General features: G+C 35.5%; 2 protein-coding genes across 2 annotated transcripts in view; one reads left to right on the forward strand and one right to left on the reverse strand.

The window, feature by feature from the left end:
- LOC123874430 (elongation factor-like GTPase 1) overlaps positions 1-18,419 on the forward strand; it is a 168,523-nt gene that overhangs the window by 119,330 nt on the left and 30,774 nt on the right. The gene's annotated exons all lie outside the window — the stretch shown is intronic.
- The window catches only part of LOC123874435 (protein giant-lens), a 28,309-nt gene continuing 10,672 nt past the window's right edge, over positions 783-18,419 (reverse strand). The window contains exons 2-4 of the mRNA XM_045919763.1: positions 6,505-6,629; positions 4,481-4,748; positions 783-4,041 (exon numbers count right to left, since the gene is read on the reverse strand). Of these exons, the coding sequence (XP_045775719.1) occupies positions 3,793-4,041; positions 4,481-4,748; positions 6,505-6,629 (642 nt within the window). The 3' untranslated portion in view covers positions 783-3,792. The remainder of the gene's footprint in view (positions 4,042-4,480; positions 4,749-6,504; positions 6,630-18,419) is intronic.

Here is an 18,419-nt window from a genome sequence, read left to right on the forward strand (position 1 = left end):
CTGCTGTTTAAGAAATTCCTGAGAAGAAATGGAATTAAAATTCTTTTAACAAAGCGAAAATTCAATATAATTAATTATGTTTTTAACCCCCCACCCAAAAAGGGCGGTGTTATAAGTTTGACGTGTGTACCTGTGTATCTGTCTGTGGCATCGTAGCTCCTAAACTAATGAACCGATTTTAATTCAGTTTTTTGTTTGAAAGGTGGCTTGATCGAGAGTGTTCTTAGATATAATCCAAGAAAATCGGTTCAGCCGTTTGAAAGTTATCGGTTCTTTTGTAGTTACTTTAACCTTCACTTGTCGGGGGTGTTATAAATTTTTAATTTACACTTGTTAAGAAAAGGATTCTATTCCCGGTGGGGAAAATTTAAAACATGAGCAATTTCCTCAAGACTTTACTGTTGGACACATCATAAAAAATTTGCTAACATACTAAGCCCGATTAGAATAAAAGTATCAACTGTTCAACAGTCGCTAAGAAAATCTCGTGAAAAGTTTTTTTTTCACAAATCAAACTTGTTAAAACTATCGTGAGTGAGTTGCATTGTGAATATAGATACTCCCGGCTGTACTTATGTGCTTAGTTGACGTCCCGTTGCTAGCTGAGCCCCTCCTGAGCTGAGTCGCTGTGAAAAAAGGACCCTGGATGGGCTTGAAACTAATCGGGCTTACGTCGATTAAGAACGTGAGTAGGTACGACTATAGGAGCAACTACACTTACAAATCAAACTTGGTATTTTCTAAAATATCTGGTATAAGGTAGTTTAAAATAAAAATTTGAACAATTTTGAAACATTTATTCGTTTTCTGTCAATAATTTAACTTATGTAATAGCTATACACGAAACAAATAAGGAAGACGTTACATCGGTATGATTTTACAAACATCAACATTTCTCATATTTACATACATGTACAGATAATATGACTTGTGCCATTCTTTAAGCTTCTCTATACGATCGTAAGTAGGTACTGTAAGTTTTTCGTACGTAAAATCTTACTAACAAAATTCAGTTCCATACTTACAGATAAGATTTTTATCTTTGTAATCAAGAAGAATACAAATATCGACTAAATAAGCTAACTAGCAACACTTATTATCTCAACATAAAATGATTTATTGACAACTAGTGATCCGCCACGGTTTTGCACGGGTGACGATTTTTCCCGACTTAATTAACCTACAATTTATCATCATACCGGTAGCATAAGTAGTGCAGATGAGATTGCAGTCAAGGGCTAACTTGTATCTGAATAAAATAAAATAAAAAGTATTTTCGGAAAATGTCCATAAATTATAGTCTACTTTCATAATAATCTACTTAAATAATGCCTCTATTTATTAGTGAAAACCGTATGAAATTCCGTGAAGTATTTTCTAGGATTAACCCGTAAAAACGCAAATTAAGTGCGACGACGGGTGATTTTAATATTTTTTCATTTTCATTTTCATTATAATAGGGTATGTAGTGATCTTATTTATTCACTTACTATAATATGACCCGCCCCTGCTTCGGTGGGGATCTGCTTGTAGAGAAAACCTTACAGAACATGGAAAATCTCAACTTTGCCATTCGGTCAGTCCTTTTTAGGGTTCGGTAGCCAAATTGCAAAAAACGGAACCCTTATAGATTCGTCATGTCTGTCTGTCTGTCTGCCGTATGTCACAGCCACTTTTTTAAGTATAGTAAATTAGGCCATACACCACATTCGTCGGGATGCTACTCATCTCACCATTAATAAAAAAAAAATACTTCAGTTGCTTATCTAGTCTAATCTGTATTCTAGAAAAATTGGCATCGACACTTATCAAATCGCAAAAAGCGTGTTTTCTTCAATCAAATAAGCAAGCAGTACGGTTTCAAAAATAACTTATCCTAAAATACTTTAAGTTTTATCTATAGGTAGGTATATGGCTTCCGACCAATTCATTATCGTATAACAATTACACAATCATAAATAAAAACAAAACAATGACATTATGACTGCCCTCTTAACTGGAATGGAAGACATACTGAACAAAAGCTTCGTTTAAAAAAATACTTTGACAAATAAAAACGCAACAACTACGCAAGTATGGCAAGTAAATATTTAAAATATGAAAAATAATATAATAATTTAAACTAACGTTTGGAATGATACTTAACACTAATATTATTATTTACAAATATAACAGAAACAATATGTTAAACTCTAGTTTTATAGGATAGCAGAACCGTTACATAGCTGTCGACTAAAGGTGCCTGTCTATTGAACGTGAAAGCAGAAATGTATTTAGTAAAGCAATTAGATTACACACTGATGGCGTAATAAAATTAACATGTCTTTCATGAATAATCTGATTGATCTGCCAAATGCATGTCCGCTCCGCTCCGTTCCGTTTCAGTGAAAAGGCAACCTTAGGCTCTATTTGCAGTTCCAACTGCTGTTTTGTTGTCAGTTTTGCCACAGTCCATGCCATGACTGACGGATAACCTGCCGTCATACGAATGTTTGCATGAAATTGCATGACAAATATCTGGAAGTTTTGTTCAACCCTCAGTTATGATTAAGTTAATATTAACAGCTGATGCAGATCCTATCGTCTAATAGACGTCTTAATAATATAGCATCGAATGATCTCTTCCGAAATGTTTCTATTAAAACAAAATGGTTTAATAGAAACATTTTGCGTGGTTTCTGACAAATTCGATCTATCTGTAATCTCTCGCTGAATTACTTACCAACGTTGTTATTTGTCATGAAAGATCCCACATTTTTTGACAAATAACAACGTTGCTAAGTAATTCACCGACAGACTATGGATTGGTTAATTTATTAATAATTATTAATTTGGCTGTCAAAGAGCTATTTTTGACACCGTGAAGCGACTGTCAAGATACTACCTCTCAGATGTAGATGCCGGCATAAAGCAACCGCTATCCTAGAAAACCAGGGCATTAGCAAGCGTTACATTGCAAAATATATACAAGTAATTAACTTCAACGCTTTTTATTCGTATATCAACTTTGTCAAATGCAGCTTGGATTGGTATAAAAGTAAAAAAAAGTCTATGTCATAATACAAAACGAATCAAAAAACGAATCACAAATTAAAAGCGTTGATTCTACATAAAAAAAACACTATCACTCAGTACCTCAAAATCCTACTTAAAAATATTTTTCCACAGTCTAGCTCGCGACTTGGTTGCACTATATTAAGCCTGAAAAACACGCAATGCGCGACGAAACGTGTTCGACTAATAGTAAGAAGTTGTCTGCTTAGTATGAGATTTTACGTCGTACCACCAATTTTAATTTGACAATCCATTTGGAGTATGGATAAGCTTGAATGTTAAAACAAGGCATTTAAAATCTATTGTACTGTGGCTCTAAAGTTTCGATGCTCAAATTCTATTTACGTTGGTGAGCCTCTGAGCTATAAAATCTCATACTAAGCACACTGTATTACAAGAAAATGTGTGAAGGCAATCACACTGCGTAACACATCTAGTAGCAGAGTGCTGCAATGTGGCGTGCTATTTATACAGTTCCTTGTATTACAAATCGTACACGCGTACATACTCGTACGCGCGCATTCGGTATGACATCCTGCCGCGCAGTTGTCGTTGTTTAAGCCTTTAAAGGATGAATTACATAGTTTATTTTGGAAGTCCTAATATAATTATTAATTTTTGTACTAAACAGGTAATGTCTAATGAGCAAATCATAAAAGCTGCCTAATCTTCGAAAGCCGCCTGTACACTCTGGGTACAATTGAAGCGATCACATAATAGGGTAAATTCTTTGAAGTCTCAGTCTTTATCGCCTACAAATCTGTAGGTTTCGGGTGGAGGTTCGGGCATGCAGTAGCCGTGGTACGTACGGATGTCCTCAGCTACATAGGTGACCCCTGGTAGTACTCCTGGTTCTGTATGGTGCTTAGGGCAGGTGTGGTCCCTTGGGCATTGGCAGATGGTGCTAGCGTTCACCTCGTCTATTTGCTCGTGACGACGCCTGGCGCTGAAAAGCTTGCATGGTTCTTTTCGGGAACACCGTAACCTCTGTAATAAGAAGAAAAAATATTTTAACAAAAAAAAATTGAAAGTAAGATAATAATAATTATATAAACAAGAAACAAAAACAAAATTCAATCAGAATTATTATAATACCGTAAATGAATTCGTATTCTGTTTAACACCTACCTACTCAAAATTGTTAAGTAAATCTATTTTTACCAAAATTACAGCGGAACAGAGGAAATATTTAATTAATGTTGATTGATTCCAAACATATAAAACAAAAGACATGAACCACCTTGTAGTCAATTGCTTGGTCAATCATAGAAAATTAAAATTCACTTCAAATTCAAAAATAAATTAGAAATATCTACATTTAAAACAGATCAAAAGTTTACTTGAAAAATAATATTTTTCTTTACAAGTTGTGTTACAGCGCCACCAAGCAGCACTCAATTGAACTACAAACTAACAGCAAACTTACGCTTTGCGGCGAGCACCCGAACTGGTACTGGTTGCCTGGTTCGCCGCTAGGTGTCGTGTACGGTAACTTCCTCAGCAAATACGTGACGGATTGCTTGGGGCAGTGGCAGTTGACGATCTGCTGCGTCGCGTTGCTATCGGGGAAGGAGTAGATGATCCATGCCGCGTCCTTGAAGTAGCGGCATTTGGGTAACCTCTTCACGGGTTCGCAGGTTTTGTACAGCGTCGTTTTGTCCGCTAGCGTGTGGTTGTCGTCGTCCGCTAGATCACTGGAATAAAAAACATTGCTTTCATTGGTACAAGTTACTTAATTAAATTCACTTAAAAATAGGCTCATAGAGCAGTACCACTGGCCCTATTTTAATCTTTTGGACCATGGTGTAGAATTATTGTTTCTTTGTACCGTAGTCTTATTGTAATTTCACCTGACTCATTTCCGAGAAAAGCTGGAAAAAATTTCTATCAGAGATCCTTCATTCTTGTCCACCTAATTTAATTATCAGTTTGTAACATGTAGTACGTATTAAGTTTGTACAAATATAATTTAAAAAAAGTCAAGTTCAATAGTGATCTTATTATTTCTCGTCAAAAGATAAGAAATTTCTTTTGACCAAGCTTTGTAGGTCTACCAAGGGCTGAAGAAGTTAAGTATGATGAACCCTAAAATACGAGTAAACTAACGAATAATAGTGGAGGTACAACAGAGGTACTAATCGTGACAATCGATATTCGTGATTCTATCAAATATCATCATCGTAGTGTCTATGCAATAACAGCGTCATTAATTTTATACCTATTAAACCCAATCCCACGATACCAGATACCAACCGACACTTATTGACTATCTCCAGCGATGTAAATGTAAATCCATGTCTTTGTCTATCTCACTCTTTCCATTAAAGGAAACTAACTGCCAAACGTACACCTATTAGTATTTCATATTGTTTTTGCGCTACAATGTTGATCTAAGTAGCACTAGGTAGGTTGGTAGGTATAGTTCCGAATATGGCATCTACAAACAATCCTGTTGGTCGGCAATAAAATAATTTAGTTAAGTAGGCAAGCATTTATTAAACAGTAGATAAAGTTAAGCACTTTACAGTAGCTTCTACACAGACTAAATATGGCAAATCGGTGCGTAGGCACTGTTGTTTTTATAGTCTCCATATTTTCATAGTGCGTTTAAATGTGCCTTTAGTATTTTATTGTAATGTTACTTCACATTTCACTCTAAAATGGATTTAGTACTAAAGTACATAAAGAAAATTTTGCATGCTACTGTTTTTTCTAATTGAAAAACAAATGATTAAACTTGTTTTAAAATAACTCCCATAAAATGCAAGATTTTCACTGCAATGCAGACTATGGCACCAAGTTTATTGTTCAATTTGTATGAGGCTTCCTCATGGATCTTAATCGTGACCGGGATCAGAGATGTCAGTTTGCAAGACAATTATTATTCGAATCACCGATTGGATCAAGCGTCAACTAAGTCAAGCCAAAACACATGCAAGAACACCAAATTAATGGTATCACCTACCTACCTGATTGATGCCAAAAGCCATGAGTTAAAATTATTTTATCGAGGAAACTGGGATAAGTGCTAAAGTAAAGAACCTGAACTATTTAAGCTATTTTAAGTAATAAAAAACACACCGGTAAATGCAAATTAAACAGCTAAACAAATTGTTTTGATATCACACCGTTGTCTGCCCACGTGGCAATAAGACCTTGCTACCTAAGGATGCTACTCCTACGTGTTATTGTTCAATATGCACAAACTGTTTATATGGATAGTAACCTTCGGGAAAATGCCAGAATACCTTCATGTTTCGTAACGCGCATAATGTAAAATCCTTATTGCATAAATGTTTCATCTGCCGCACAGCTAATAATAATTTGTTGGTTATCCCAGCTGCAAGACTTTGGTTATTTAGGTTTATCCTAGCAGAATTTCTGAACGTCACCTAAATCATTGAAAGCTTTAAAACATATGAATGTAAAAACAGTGGGTATTTATCTTACCTAGAACAAGGCCTATGTCCCAAACAACGACACTTCCTCTCTATCCAGGGCTGCGTGGAGTCGTAAAGGTCCACCTTACTGCACACCTGCCTCGCCCTGCAATCTGGCAAGTCCTCCTCTGATACCTGGAATTAAAAATTGTATACATTGTATAAACAATCAGTCACATTCATGCAATCATAATAACCAAATATCCCTTCCGCTGTACCCACTACAATGCGATGTGGGGTTATTTACGGGACGGATAAATAAATATTATAACTGGTATAATACATCCATACTTAGGATACCTATTTACTAATATTATAAATGCGAAAGTGTGTCTGTTTGTCTACTAGCTTTTCACGCCCCATTTGTTTAACCAATTCTGACGAAATTTGGTCTAGCCTAGAAAAAGAGCTTGCATCCTCGGGTTGTACGAGCTTACGCTACTTTTTATCCCGGATAATCAAAAAGTTCCCACGGTGTTTCTAAAACCCTAAATCCACGCGTACGAAGTCGCGGGCATCATCTAGTTCCTAATAATTTGATAATGCATTGGATTAATCTGTAGCTGCCAATTCGACGGTTGTTATTTTAATCCTTGGTATTTACAACGCCGTTTTAACACGTTTTGGTTCTTATTCTCAAAAATTCAATAAAATAGCCTTCAAATATTTTTTTTCTCAATATTTGTACAAGTTAACCAATCACCTTGAGAGTTAATTAACTTTTTTTTTAAATGCGCCTCTTGATGTAACTACTTATTTCGTCATGTTGGTTTTCATTTTGTAAATTTTTAATCATCTTTTGTTCAACAAAATCACTTTGCATTAAAATGTCAGAGTATATTTCCTCGGTGTCGATAACAATGTGACATCATGACATAACATCCTTGTACTTGACACGTTATTGCTATCGCGTGGCCAAACAATGCAATGGTTTTTTTGTACCTGGAACTTCCTAATATTAGCTTGCATATTAAATTGATTTGTGCATTGAAAATTCAACTCGCATCAATCAGCAGCTATATCACAAAACATTGATACAATCAATGCCATGATTGCAATCTCTTTATTACTGGCCGACTATTCTGCACAGTTACCATAAAGGCCAATTGCGACAATCGCAGTGCTATCTATCAATTACGTGTTTCGTAATACAGGTGCAGGTGTTTTGCATTGAAAGATTGACGAATCCGTGCAAGTAAAATTTTGCACGGCGAGAATTACAACCGACCATTTCAGAAACATCTTGTGTATACATCGTGGGAAATTCGAAATGTGTTTGTCGACAGCGGTTCGCACCTGCCGCCCTTTGTGAAGGAAGAAAACAGAAGTGGATTACGGGAGATCATTATAACGACGTCCGAAAGATGTTAATCATAATGATTGTTGAGGCTAACAATGTATGTAGGTAGGGACATGTGCAGCTACGAATCCATTCTCTTTTTTTTTTGTGGCTAAAGGACCATCGCATCGGTCGGCTTACTTCCGCCCGGAAGACATGCCATTCGGCAACCTGTTAGCTGTGGGAACATTTTTTCTTCGCGAACACATCTCAAGCCTAGTTCTGCCGGACATTCTACGCTAAATATTTAATACCTACAAACAGAAGTTCATTAGCATCGCTGATTTTAATCATACCCACCTTCCTACTGTTATTTACATAATTATCATATCTAACACATTATAAAACACATAATAGTCATAACACATTCCTAAGAAAAATGTTTGTTGAAGCCGCATTTCTATACTTATTTGAAATCTTGCTTTGCGCTATTAGGTATAAATAGGAGAAGAATATGCTGCCAGTTAAATTAAAACAAAAAATATAACTTAGCGAGTATTCTTTAGTTACAGTAATTATTACTATAGTTATGGCCGTATTATTTAAATATGAATCAAGCAATTATGTTAAATTTACATAAACATTAGATCAAGTCTTATTATGTTAAAACAAATTTCCATAAACATTAGGATACCCGACAGCCCTATTAGAATTAGAAGCGTAAAAACATTTTTTTCGTTGTTCCGGATATACTTCCCGTTTCTTGTGTATTGCGATGTATTTCGCGGAAACGGCCTCGGACGGATCTTTCAAAAGCCGGATATAGCCCTTTTGTGTAGCAAAACAAAAAATAATCTCGCATGGACCTGTATACACAATATTGTATGGATTGTTGACTTACTTTGAAGCAGTTTTTTCAAAGCTCTTCCAAACTTGGTTCCGAATTATCTAAGGAAAGTTTTTTTTACAAGTTGTAACAGTATTTTCAATGAGGCAACCCTGAACTAGGGTTTCCGATTTCTCGAGGTTTTTTAGTTCTCGGGTGTCGAGACTTCTCGAGCCTGATTTCTCGGGTCTTCTCGGGTTGTCGAGAAAAAATAAAATACGTCTAAATTTTTGTTTAATTAATAAAAAGAGTCTTTAATTTAACTGTGTTTATTTTACATGAAAAAAATCAACATAATTTTTAACAAAAAAAACAAGTTCTCAATAAAAAATCAGCTCAAAACAAAATTGCTAACTAAAAACAATCATACTTCTTCTCCTCTCCTCCGCTCCTCTACTCGCTCCTCTACTATTTCTCTAACCTCTGCGGCACCGCATTTTCCGGGTATGTAAACTAGCCCCAAATTGTAAACTTTTGCCTCTGCTGTATGAACACAGACGCTAAAATATCGTCTGTTTCGTATGCTCGTCCACTCGTCAATTGTCACACTTAGCCGGTTTCCTGATGTGCAAAGCTGAGAAAGCTCTTTTATCATCTCTTTCTCCTTTTCATCATAAAACTTCAATATTAGGTTCATAACTTCGGTTTGGGTCTTTGGAAGTTTATACCCCTTGGCAGCAAGTGATTCACGGATAAATTCACTTTTAGTAATGCCTCTTATAGTAAAACCATCTTGGGCTGAAAGTTTAGCTAAAATTTCACCTAACGATTTTCTGGGTTGAACGTCAAATTTCAGTGTTTGCTGTACGTGCATAGTTTCAAAATCACTTCTTAATTTTTTTGGTGCCGTCACCCCGGAACTAGACGAACTGGTAGATGCTTCTTCTGTGTCCATTTGAACCTCGGTGGATCTTACATCAATTTTGTGTACATGAGCTAAATGCCTCACTAGTCCGCTTGTGTTTGATCCTTTACAGGCTATGGTTTTAGGACATTTTAGACATTGCGCATTTGAGGCGTCCTTATTTTTCTTGAAATATTTCCAAACTTTGGAAGTTTCTATTTTGGTTCATTAGTTGTAAAATCTATAACAAACAGTTCAAGAATTAGTAAGTATTTTAGTTTAGTACCTACAAAATAGCTGACGCAACAGTGGGGAGGCCTATGCCCAGCAGGGGGTTGATGTGGTTAGGTTAGGCTGATGATGATGATGAAAAAATAGCTGTGTCCTTTTGTATACTACGTTTGGTAGGATTAGTTGGATACGTTTTGTGTTATTTGTAGTAGATAAATTGCCATAAAACAACGTCTTAATATTATGTGTTTAGTTTAGAACTTTAGGCTTTTGTGGGATTATTACAACATCTGCAATACAAATGCAATTAATGAAATCGGTAAATATTAATGCACTAACAATTCTCTTATTTGATTAAAAACAAAAGTTTTATTTCTTTAACATACCTATTCATTTTAAACAAAAATATTATTTTGGTAATACAAAAGTACTTACAAAACAAAACAAACACTTGAACTATTTAAATAAATAATAACAATACTTACCTGTTTGTTCTGCGATTCTATTACTCGTGCGTCACTAAATAGTAAATACACTCACTATGCTGGGTTTATGATCCGACCGATCCGAACACGGCGGGAGTTGAAACACGAATGAACAAAATACAACTGGGGCCGCGTCGCGCTTGCGTTTGTCGGCAAAAACAAAGGATACCGACAGACACGAGCCGTGCTGTCAAAGGATGCCGCTGCCGCCTCGCATTTACAAAGAAAGCTAAGCGTAAAAATGTTTATTTAAACTTCTCGATGTCTCGACTTTTCTCGAGCTGAATTTCCCGGGTACGAGACCGACCGATTTCCCGGGAATTCCCGGGACGAGAATTCCCGGGAACAAACCCTACCCTGAACTTTAATGTCATTGTTGCAATTTTGACGCGTGATATTGAATACATTACGCCGGTAATAAAACCGATAAAATCTTCTATCCGTACTGAATATTAAAGAAACAACCTAATGAAATTAAAAAGTTATTTTTTTATTAAAAGCTAAGTATTTAAAACATCCTTTGTATTCATATTAATATTAACTAATGTTATAGTTATTTAATAGTTAGATATTTAGAACGGTTGTTAGGGGTCAAAGTTTAGTGATCTAAAGCGTATAAGTATTTTATATATTATGCAGTAGAAAATTTCTAAATACGTATCTAGTTTTATTTTCGAATACAAAATTTAAAAATAATAGTTATTCAAATTAATAAAATTTGCGGTACTTAATGACACTACGTTCAGCTCCGAAAATTGGAATCGCGTGAGTCTCTGCCGTTTTGCATTGATAAAAGCAATTTTCACGCAACTCCTTAGACCCATTACGCACGGACGACTAGTCGCCTTGCAACTCTGTCGATAGCGACAGTTAGAATCTAAAATATGAAAGTCGCCGGTTTGCGGCGACTGCATGCGCATAGGCATGACAACTTCCATATAAATTATAGGGTTTTTTACCGACAGAAAATCGCTTTTAGGTTAGACTTGGTAGATGACCAAAAATGACCAGGTCTTTAATGATGATCGTAAATGACCAGGGCCGAAGGCGGGGGTGCACCACAGTAGGCTGAGCCTGCTCTGTATTTGAGCCTGACCTGTTTGCTAGCCTGAACTTGTAACTTTTTTAAGTATATATACTTAAAAAATTGAAATCTTTGGCATATAGGTACATGCTTTTTATTGTTCATTAGAAATTCGCGACACTAAAAAACATTAATCAAAATGAAAATTTTCCGTCTCAATCAGAAGCAAACATTTGTATGATTTTGTACAAGATTAATACTACTCGTAAGTAGTAGTATTTTATGTGATTACTTAAATAAAAAATGCAATGTGATCACTTTTGTATAATAACTCCTACAAATAAGTAATTAAATAAAATCATTGGCTCAAAAAATTCGGCTTGCAGCCTGTCAGTATACCTAAACAGTCTGGCTACGGCCCTGGATATGATTTTTCGAAAGTCCAAGACTGACGCCTGGGGCCGACGGTTTTAGGGGACGTGTCATTTCATCTTTTTGTAAAGCTGAAATTTGATTAGGCCTCTTGTAGTTTCGTCCTTACCTTCGTCATTACAGATAATAAAATGCAACAGCCGATTTCGCCCCAGGACTAATCTTGGTATCAAATCTTTGGTGTTTAAAGTTATCTTTGTGGAAAAGGCTTACTTGAAAATGATCTTTCATGTGATGGAAGAGAGTTTAATTTCGAAAGTGATGTTAATGAAGATACTCATGTTCCTCTTGAGAAGGCAGTTGGCGGGTCGCGGGGAGGGCATCCGGTGTGAACAGGTGGCTCGCCGCGCCCACTCTAATGAAATAATCTCTGCCCGAACGACCTTCCACAACCTTCCAAGTACGCCTAGCCCTTAGAAGTGGGCACACGCCTCTGCTAGTTCTTTTAACTTTTTACGTAGGCTCAAATTGTATGCAATCGATCTTACGTAAGTTATATTACTGGTTGAATGCAAGGTAATTTGTATCACCATTCAGAATAAATTAAATGGACTTAACTTTAAGATGATATCGCTATCATTTCATTACTTTTAAGTGTGAACACTTATCGGTTGCAATAGGACTGCATGCTGGTTTACTTCATCAGCAGTTACAGCATTCTTTTTCATATAATAATTAGTTTAATCTTTGAAAGTTTGACCATATTTTCTAGGAGACGAGAGAAGTAAGGTAGTCATTTCCCTTATGGTCTCGATTACAATATCAGACCGTGTGAAGAATACCATTGAATAGATACACATAGATATTTCTTTATTGCTTCCTTTATAAAAACACCCATTATGATATTCCAGGTGCGTCCTTGCCACATGGCGACTGGCGTCCTTCGTTTCCTTGAACCTAATTTGCATTCAACGTACCTATACTAAGAATTTCCAAGTATGTAATTTAAAAGTTTTCAACCTTTACTGTGATTGCACTACATCTTTTTCAGTCCGCACATTAAAGCGCATAAAATCCACCATTTTGATTTTTTTTATGTATCTACCTACCTTGCTACATTTGCGAATTGCACCATCAAGACGAATCTAATGCGTAATGACGTATCATATATCAAAATCGGTTAAGCAGTTAAATAGTTACGAGCGTAAATAGCAATGGACATAAATACAAACATAAGTATAGTAACAGCCTAAGCCTCCTTTTGGGCTTCGGATAAAAAGAAGCTCTGGGAGCCTCATGGTTCTAAACACCTGTAGGCAGGTACAATGACATAGAACTATGGGGTCTATTCTTGAATTACCTACAGATAAGTTTGAAGGGAATGGTAGTTTCATCTAACACGGCTTAGGTATCTAACACGAGTTGGGTGATAATAGTTCCAAAAAACTTCAACCTTATTATCTGCTTGCTTCTGGTAGCACATTCTCCTTCCTATACTTACTCTACAGAAGAACTAAAGACAGTGATCTTGTGATTGCTCCCTACTCGTAATAATCCAAGTTTTAGTTCATTTTGTGGATTGAAAAATGTAATCTTAGAAGAGCCGTATTGAAAATTCTTATATTCTTCTACCATAGCCAACTTTGTCAAAGAAGACTTCAGCGCTAAACTTAATTCAAGACACCAATTTGGGAAGAATTTTGGAATTCTGCTGAGAAAATTTCAATTCGAGTCTTAAGCTTTTAAGTTTTTCCGCAGATTTAAAGCCGCATGCGCTTGACCGTTATTAAAACCTGCGATTGTTATAAACAACCACTCCATCACAGCTCAAACAAAATTGTATTTCCCAATAAATTACAGTATTCCAATTAGTCCCTCTTAATTACACTACACGTCTTTGGGATGGCTTTGGGCGTTGAACGGAAGCCTCAATCTTAAATACATTTAAATAGTTTTAGATCTTAATTACAAGTCTTAAGGTGTAAAATCGAGTGTGGTCAAACTGTTTTAAGCGGGAACACAGGTAGCTAAAACCAAATTACTAATCCGCCTAATAACGCATCGCCAGCGGCCAAAAATTATTTATTACAAATGTAATTAGTTACAGGCTTTCGACGTTCGACATCCGTCCCGTTTAAAAGTGAGCCTTTTGTTTTGTGTTTTTTTTCTTCAAATTAGTGTACATCCTCTTTGAATGCCTTGAAGGCATAGTGCTGTGAATGGACCAGTCTTATGACGGAAAATGACTGATTCATATCTTGGTTGAGTCAAAATAGAGAACAAACTGTCTAGTAGGTATATCTATTTTCGTGAGTAGACCTATACCTACCTGCCTAAGAGTTTTCAAAGCCAGTTAAATATAAATTTTTAATAAAGTACTCCAGCGTGGTGGACTATGGACCAAACCTTTCTCATTTTGAGAAAAGACCTGCGTAGTAGGAACCCCCGACCCAAAAAGAGGGGTGTTATAAGTTTGACGTGACGTGTATCTGTGTATCTGTCTGTGGCATCGTAGCTCCTAAACTAATGAACCGATTTTAATTTAGTTTGTTTTTGTTTGGAAGGTGGCTTGATCGAGAGTATTGTTAGCGATAATCCAAGAAAATTGGTTCAGCCGTTTGAAAGTTATCAACTCTTTCCTAGTTACAGTAACCTTCACTTGTATACCTTTACCTGAATTGATCTCGTTTGATATAATTGATTGATCTGTTGGTGGTTTAATAGTATATCCTTTTTGTTTAGTTTTATTGCACCTGTGTGAAGCGGGGGCGGGTCGCTAGTATTACTATATTGTGATCGCGGTAAATGTATTATGCAGTATGCTGTATTAAAAAAACAGGTCTCTGAAGTTGCTTATTAAATGATTGCAAAGGAAATGGTCCTTCACTCGAGACAAAGTAGTGTGAAATTTGCCGAGACCTATATTTAATTATAATGGCATGATTAGTTTTAAAAGGTCTTGTTGTTTATTTGATTATACAGACCGCTCATTTTTTTTCTCCTAAGGCGAATCAGGTTGGCTACCTGATAATAATTTACTTTGTGTGATTTTAGTAGGTAGTAGGACGTATTAAAAAACATTTTAGAAAAATTTGTGAGAAAATTCATTTTTGCGGATTTTGAATGAAAATAAGCGGATTATTAGAAGTTGAAATCTGCATTTGTCCGTGTACATTCGCTTAAAACTTCTAATGTTTCAGTTAAAGATTAATGCGGTCACCATCATTTAGAACATTTCACGATGAAGTCTTGAGCAACCACTAGTTATGGTTATGTTAAATACTAGTAGCCTGCCCCGACTTCGCCTATGTTGAACAACATACTTAGCTTATATCCATCTGGAATAATGTAGGTACGTACGTTTCAAATGGAGGAGGATTTTTTTCAAATAGGATGGTGGTTCTGTAGGGCGTAGAGTACCACACACACACAAACTCATAAAATGCGCAGTCTTTCTTTACAATATTTGTAAGATGGTTATGCTTACAGTTCGCTTGTTTTTTCTTAGGCAGACCTAAAACTTTGTTTAATCGTGCGGTTGAAATATAAATATCAATGATTCGCCTTAAAGGTATTATTTACTGACCCGCAGATGAATCTTGCTTCAGATATTAATAATATGGTTTCAAACGTGCATAACTTTAGCATAGGAATACGGACTATTATTAGCCTTATGAATCTCTTGATCGATAAATGATAATTTTCTACAGGAATCGACGTAAATATAGTGTATGTTATAGTGAAATATAAATAACCCGGCAAGTGAGTGATCTGCATAATATTACAATTTATGAAGTTACTTACTGATACTTGGTTTTGCATTAAAAACATTATTTAATGAATGTTTACCTGGGTTCCTTAACAGAAGGACAAACAAGTTCGTTCAATAGATTTCAAGAATTCGTAAAAAAAACAACTCACTGGCACAAACCATACAAACCATATTAGCCTTATAAACCTCTTAATTGATAAATATTATCTACAAGCAAGGATGATTCGTAGATTTGTACTTATTAGGTATAAAATATACGCATACACGAATAAAAGAATTATAGGTTCTTAGAAATTCCTACACCGAATGATTATTTTCTTCTACTTGTATCACTCGAAGGAATAAACTGTTTTTTTCGATTCACATTTTCATACTCATGAGGTATGTATTTACATACCTCATGAAACTACTACTTACTTTGAAAATTTATTTTTTCAAAATTAAAAAAATACCTTGTGTAGGTAGCCCGTAATAGGTTTCTATATGTTGTAAATTTGTATCTTATAACTCTAATAGTTTATCTATGTTTCCTTGTGTATTATGGAACCTTAAAAAATTAGTACAAAGTCACAGGCATAATATGTATATTAGTTCAAAAATACTAGTTTGTTATTGTCATGGAACACAATACAAATGTACGCGTTGAGTCCGCCCATGCGATCGTAGGCCGTAGCCGTATAAGGCATTCAGTAGTGCTCTAAAAGACATCAACGCGGCCGGAAGCAACACCGAATGCATTGCGCACGCGCACGCTAAAGCTCAGTTCACATCATCACAACTTACACGAATTAGAATGAGAAATTGATAGGTACAAGTAGACACATGTTTAAGTGTATTTTTCAGAGGCTTTAAGTCAAAATCAGTCTTAAATTAGGACGCTTAGTATATAGGTAATTAACTTAATGAATTACTGGTAAAGTTTATTTTAAGTTCGTTGATTCAAATCGAAATTTAAAATAAATGGTTTATCTTAGCAAGAGGTGCAAGACGTTATCTAACTAATTTAGGTTTAGCTGAAACTTTACACTTTTCACTATTTCGAATAGGTCAAAAGCTCTTAAGGCTGCATAGATTTATGTTATTAGCCGAAGTTTAGGAAGATTTCGTAAGAGAGAACTAGTATAGACATATAGTGTGAATGTAGCTTTATAGAGTCGCCATATATGGCTCCATTGTCAGACATGTGTCTAACGACACTTATGGTATTATTATGTAAACAATAACATACATTCACTAAGCTACTATATTATTATATTCTCACTATACTGTCTTATAGTAAAGCCTTATAGTATTTTTGAATAGATAATAATCATTTAAAAATTCTATTAACTACGAGATTGAAAATAGAAAGAAAAATTAGGCTTTTTATCTAATAAACCAAGGTTTTCTTGGAACTTCTAAACTTCTTAGTGGATTTAGAATAAAGATTAGGATGAAGAATAGGATTTATAAGGAAAGTTAGATGTATAATACATACATACGTATATTGTGTCTGAAGCATAGTTAGGTAAGTCAACATAATATGTAAAACCGGGGTAAGTGAGCTAGTTAAGAGGAGTTTATTCGTAGCGCGCTCCAAACAGATGTAGTTTAGCTCTCATTTGAATACGTAACTAATTAAACTCAATGAAATTTTGTAGACACGTTCTGGGAGCTATTATTTTGTCGGTGGTTGCAGATCCGTTAGTTTAATAAAAACGACACGGGCTCAAGGATTTACAATACAAATCTTTAAACCCGTATAACTTTAAAATTGGATATTTATACGGAAATTGTTACAATATTTCATTGAATTTTATTGGTATATTATTCAAATGACAATCAAACTTTTGTGTGGAAAACGCATGGGAGCGCGCAATAACTTAACGCGCGTTTAATAAATATTTTTTAGTAAATATAAGCTAGCTTAGAGTACGCACGACTCCCTGTAAGGACAGTAGGTATACATTATGAATAAATAAATAAATAAACTTCTCTCAATCAATTTTGCAAGTTGCAAGTTAAAAAAAAAGTTACACGTGTTGGTAAGTAAACTACGGAAAAATTGATATCTTCTATTCATAACCCGAAGGTTGTCTGGAAGAAATCGCTACGCAATAAGATCACCTAAGGCTTGCTAGGTAATTGTAATACTAGAATATCTAGGTATTCTAAGATGCGACTAAAATTGAAATGTACGTATATTTTGTTGGTTTCTCATCCGACGGTGAAATGCTATGTAGAGATTATCATGCGCGTATGTAATAAGTAGGTAGGTTTTACAATACTAGCTGATGTCGTTAATTTTGTCTGTGTGGATTTAGATTTATAAAAATCCAGTGGGAACTCTTTGATTTTTCAGGATAAAAATAACCCATGTCCATCCCCAGGATGTAATTTTGTACCAAATTTCATCAAAATTGCTTACAAGGATGAAACATTAAAACCTAGCAGACCGAGAGACACACTTTTGCATTTATAACATTTCTATGAATGAGGAATAGATAGATAGAAAACTTTATTGCACACAAAACTTGAAATAATCAAGACAAAAACAAAAAAACTAAATACTATAAACAGTATGCAACAGAGCAATCTCCACCTGGCAAACTTTGGTGAAAGAAGAAACTAGGTGTGTTGAAAGGAATAGAGGTAATACGTGCTTTTTACACGTGCTTTTGAGTCTACGAAATACCATTCGTATTGAGAAAAGAGAGTAGGTTGTGAAGTAGGGCCTGTGTTTGCGCACAGCTGACTTGAGCACTATAACAATCTCCTGCGTCGTTGGCTGGTCTCCGTATAGATTGACCGTCGTCACTGAAATTCGGTCAGAAGAAACATCATAATACCTAGTACCAATATTCACGCGTAGAACCAGGCTTAAAAGCTAGTAGACATATTAATTCTATCAAAACACGGTTCATACAATCTGTATTACCCCGATCCACTTTCAAAGAATCAAGCTCTCATTGACAATCCCCTCTGAACACTCGAGCATCTTGGAACTGGGGGCATCTCAAAGGGACACGTGCGTCTTGAATACGTCCGGATGC

The sequence above is a fragment of the Maniola jurtina genome, chromosome 18 (genome assembly GCF_905333055.1).
Source record: "Maniola jurtina chromosome 18, ilManJurt1.1, whole genome shotgun sequence".
In the NCBI taxonomy this organism is placed as follows: domain Eukaryota; kingdom Metazoa; phylum Arthropoda; class Insecta; order Lepidoptera; family Nymphalidae; genus Maniola; species Maniola jurtina.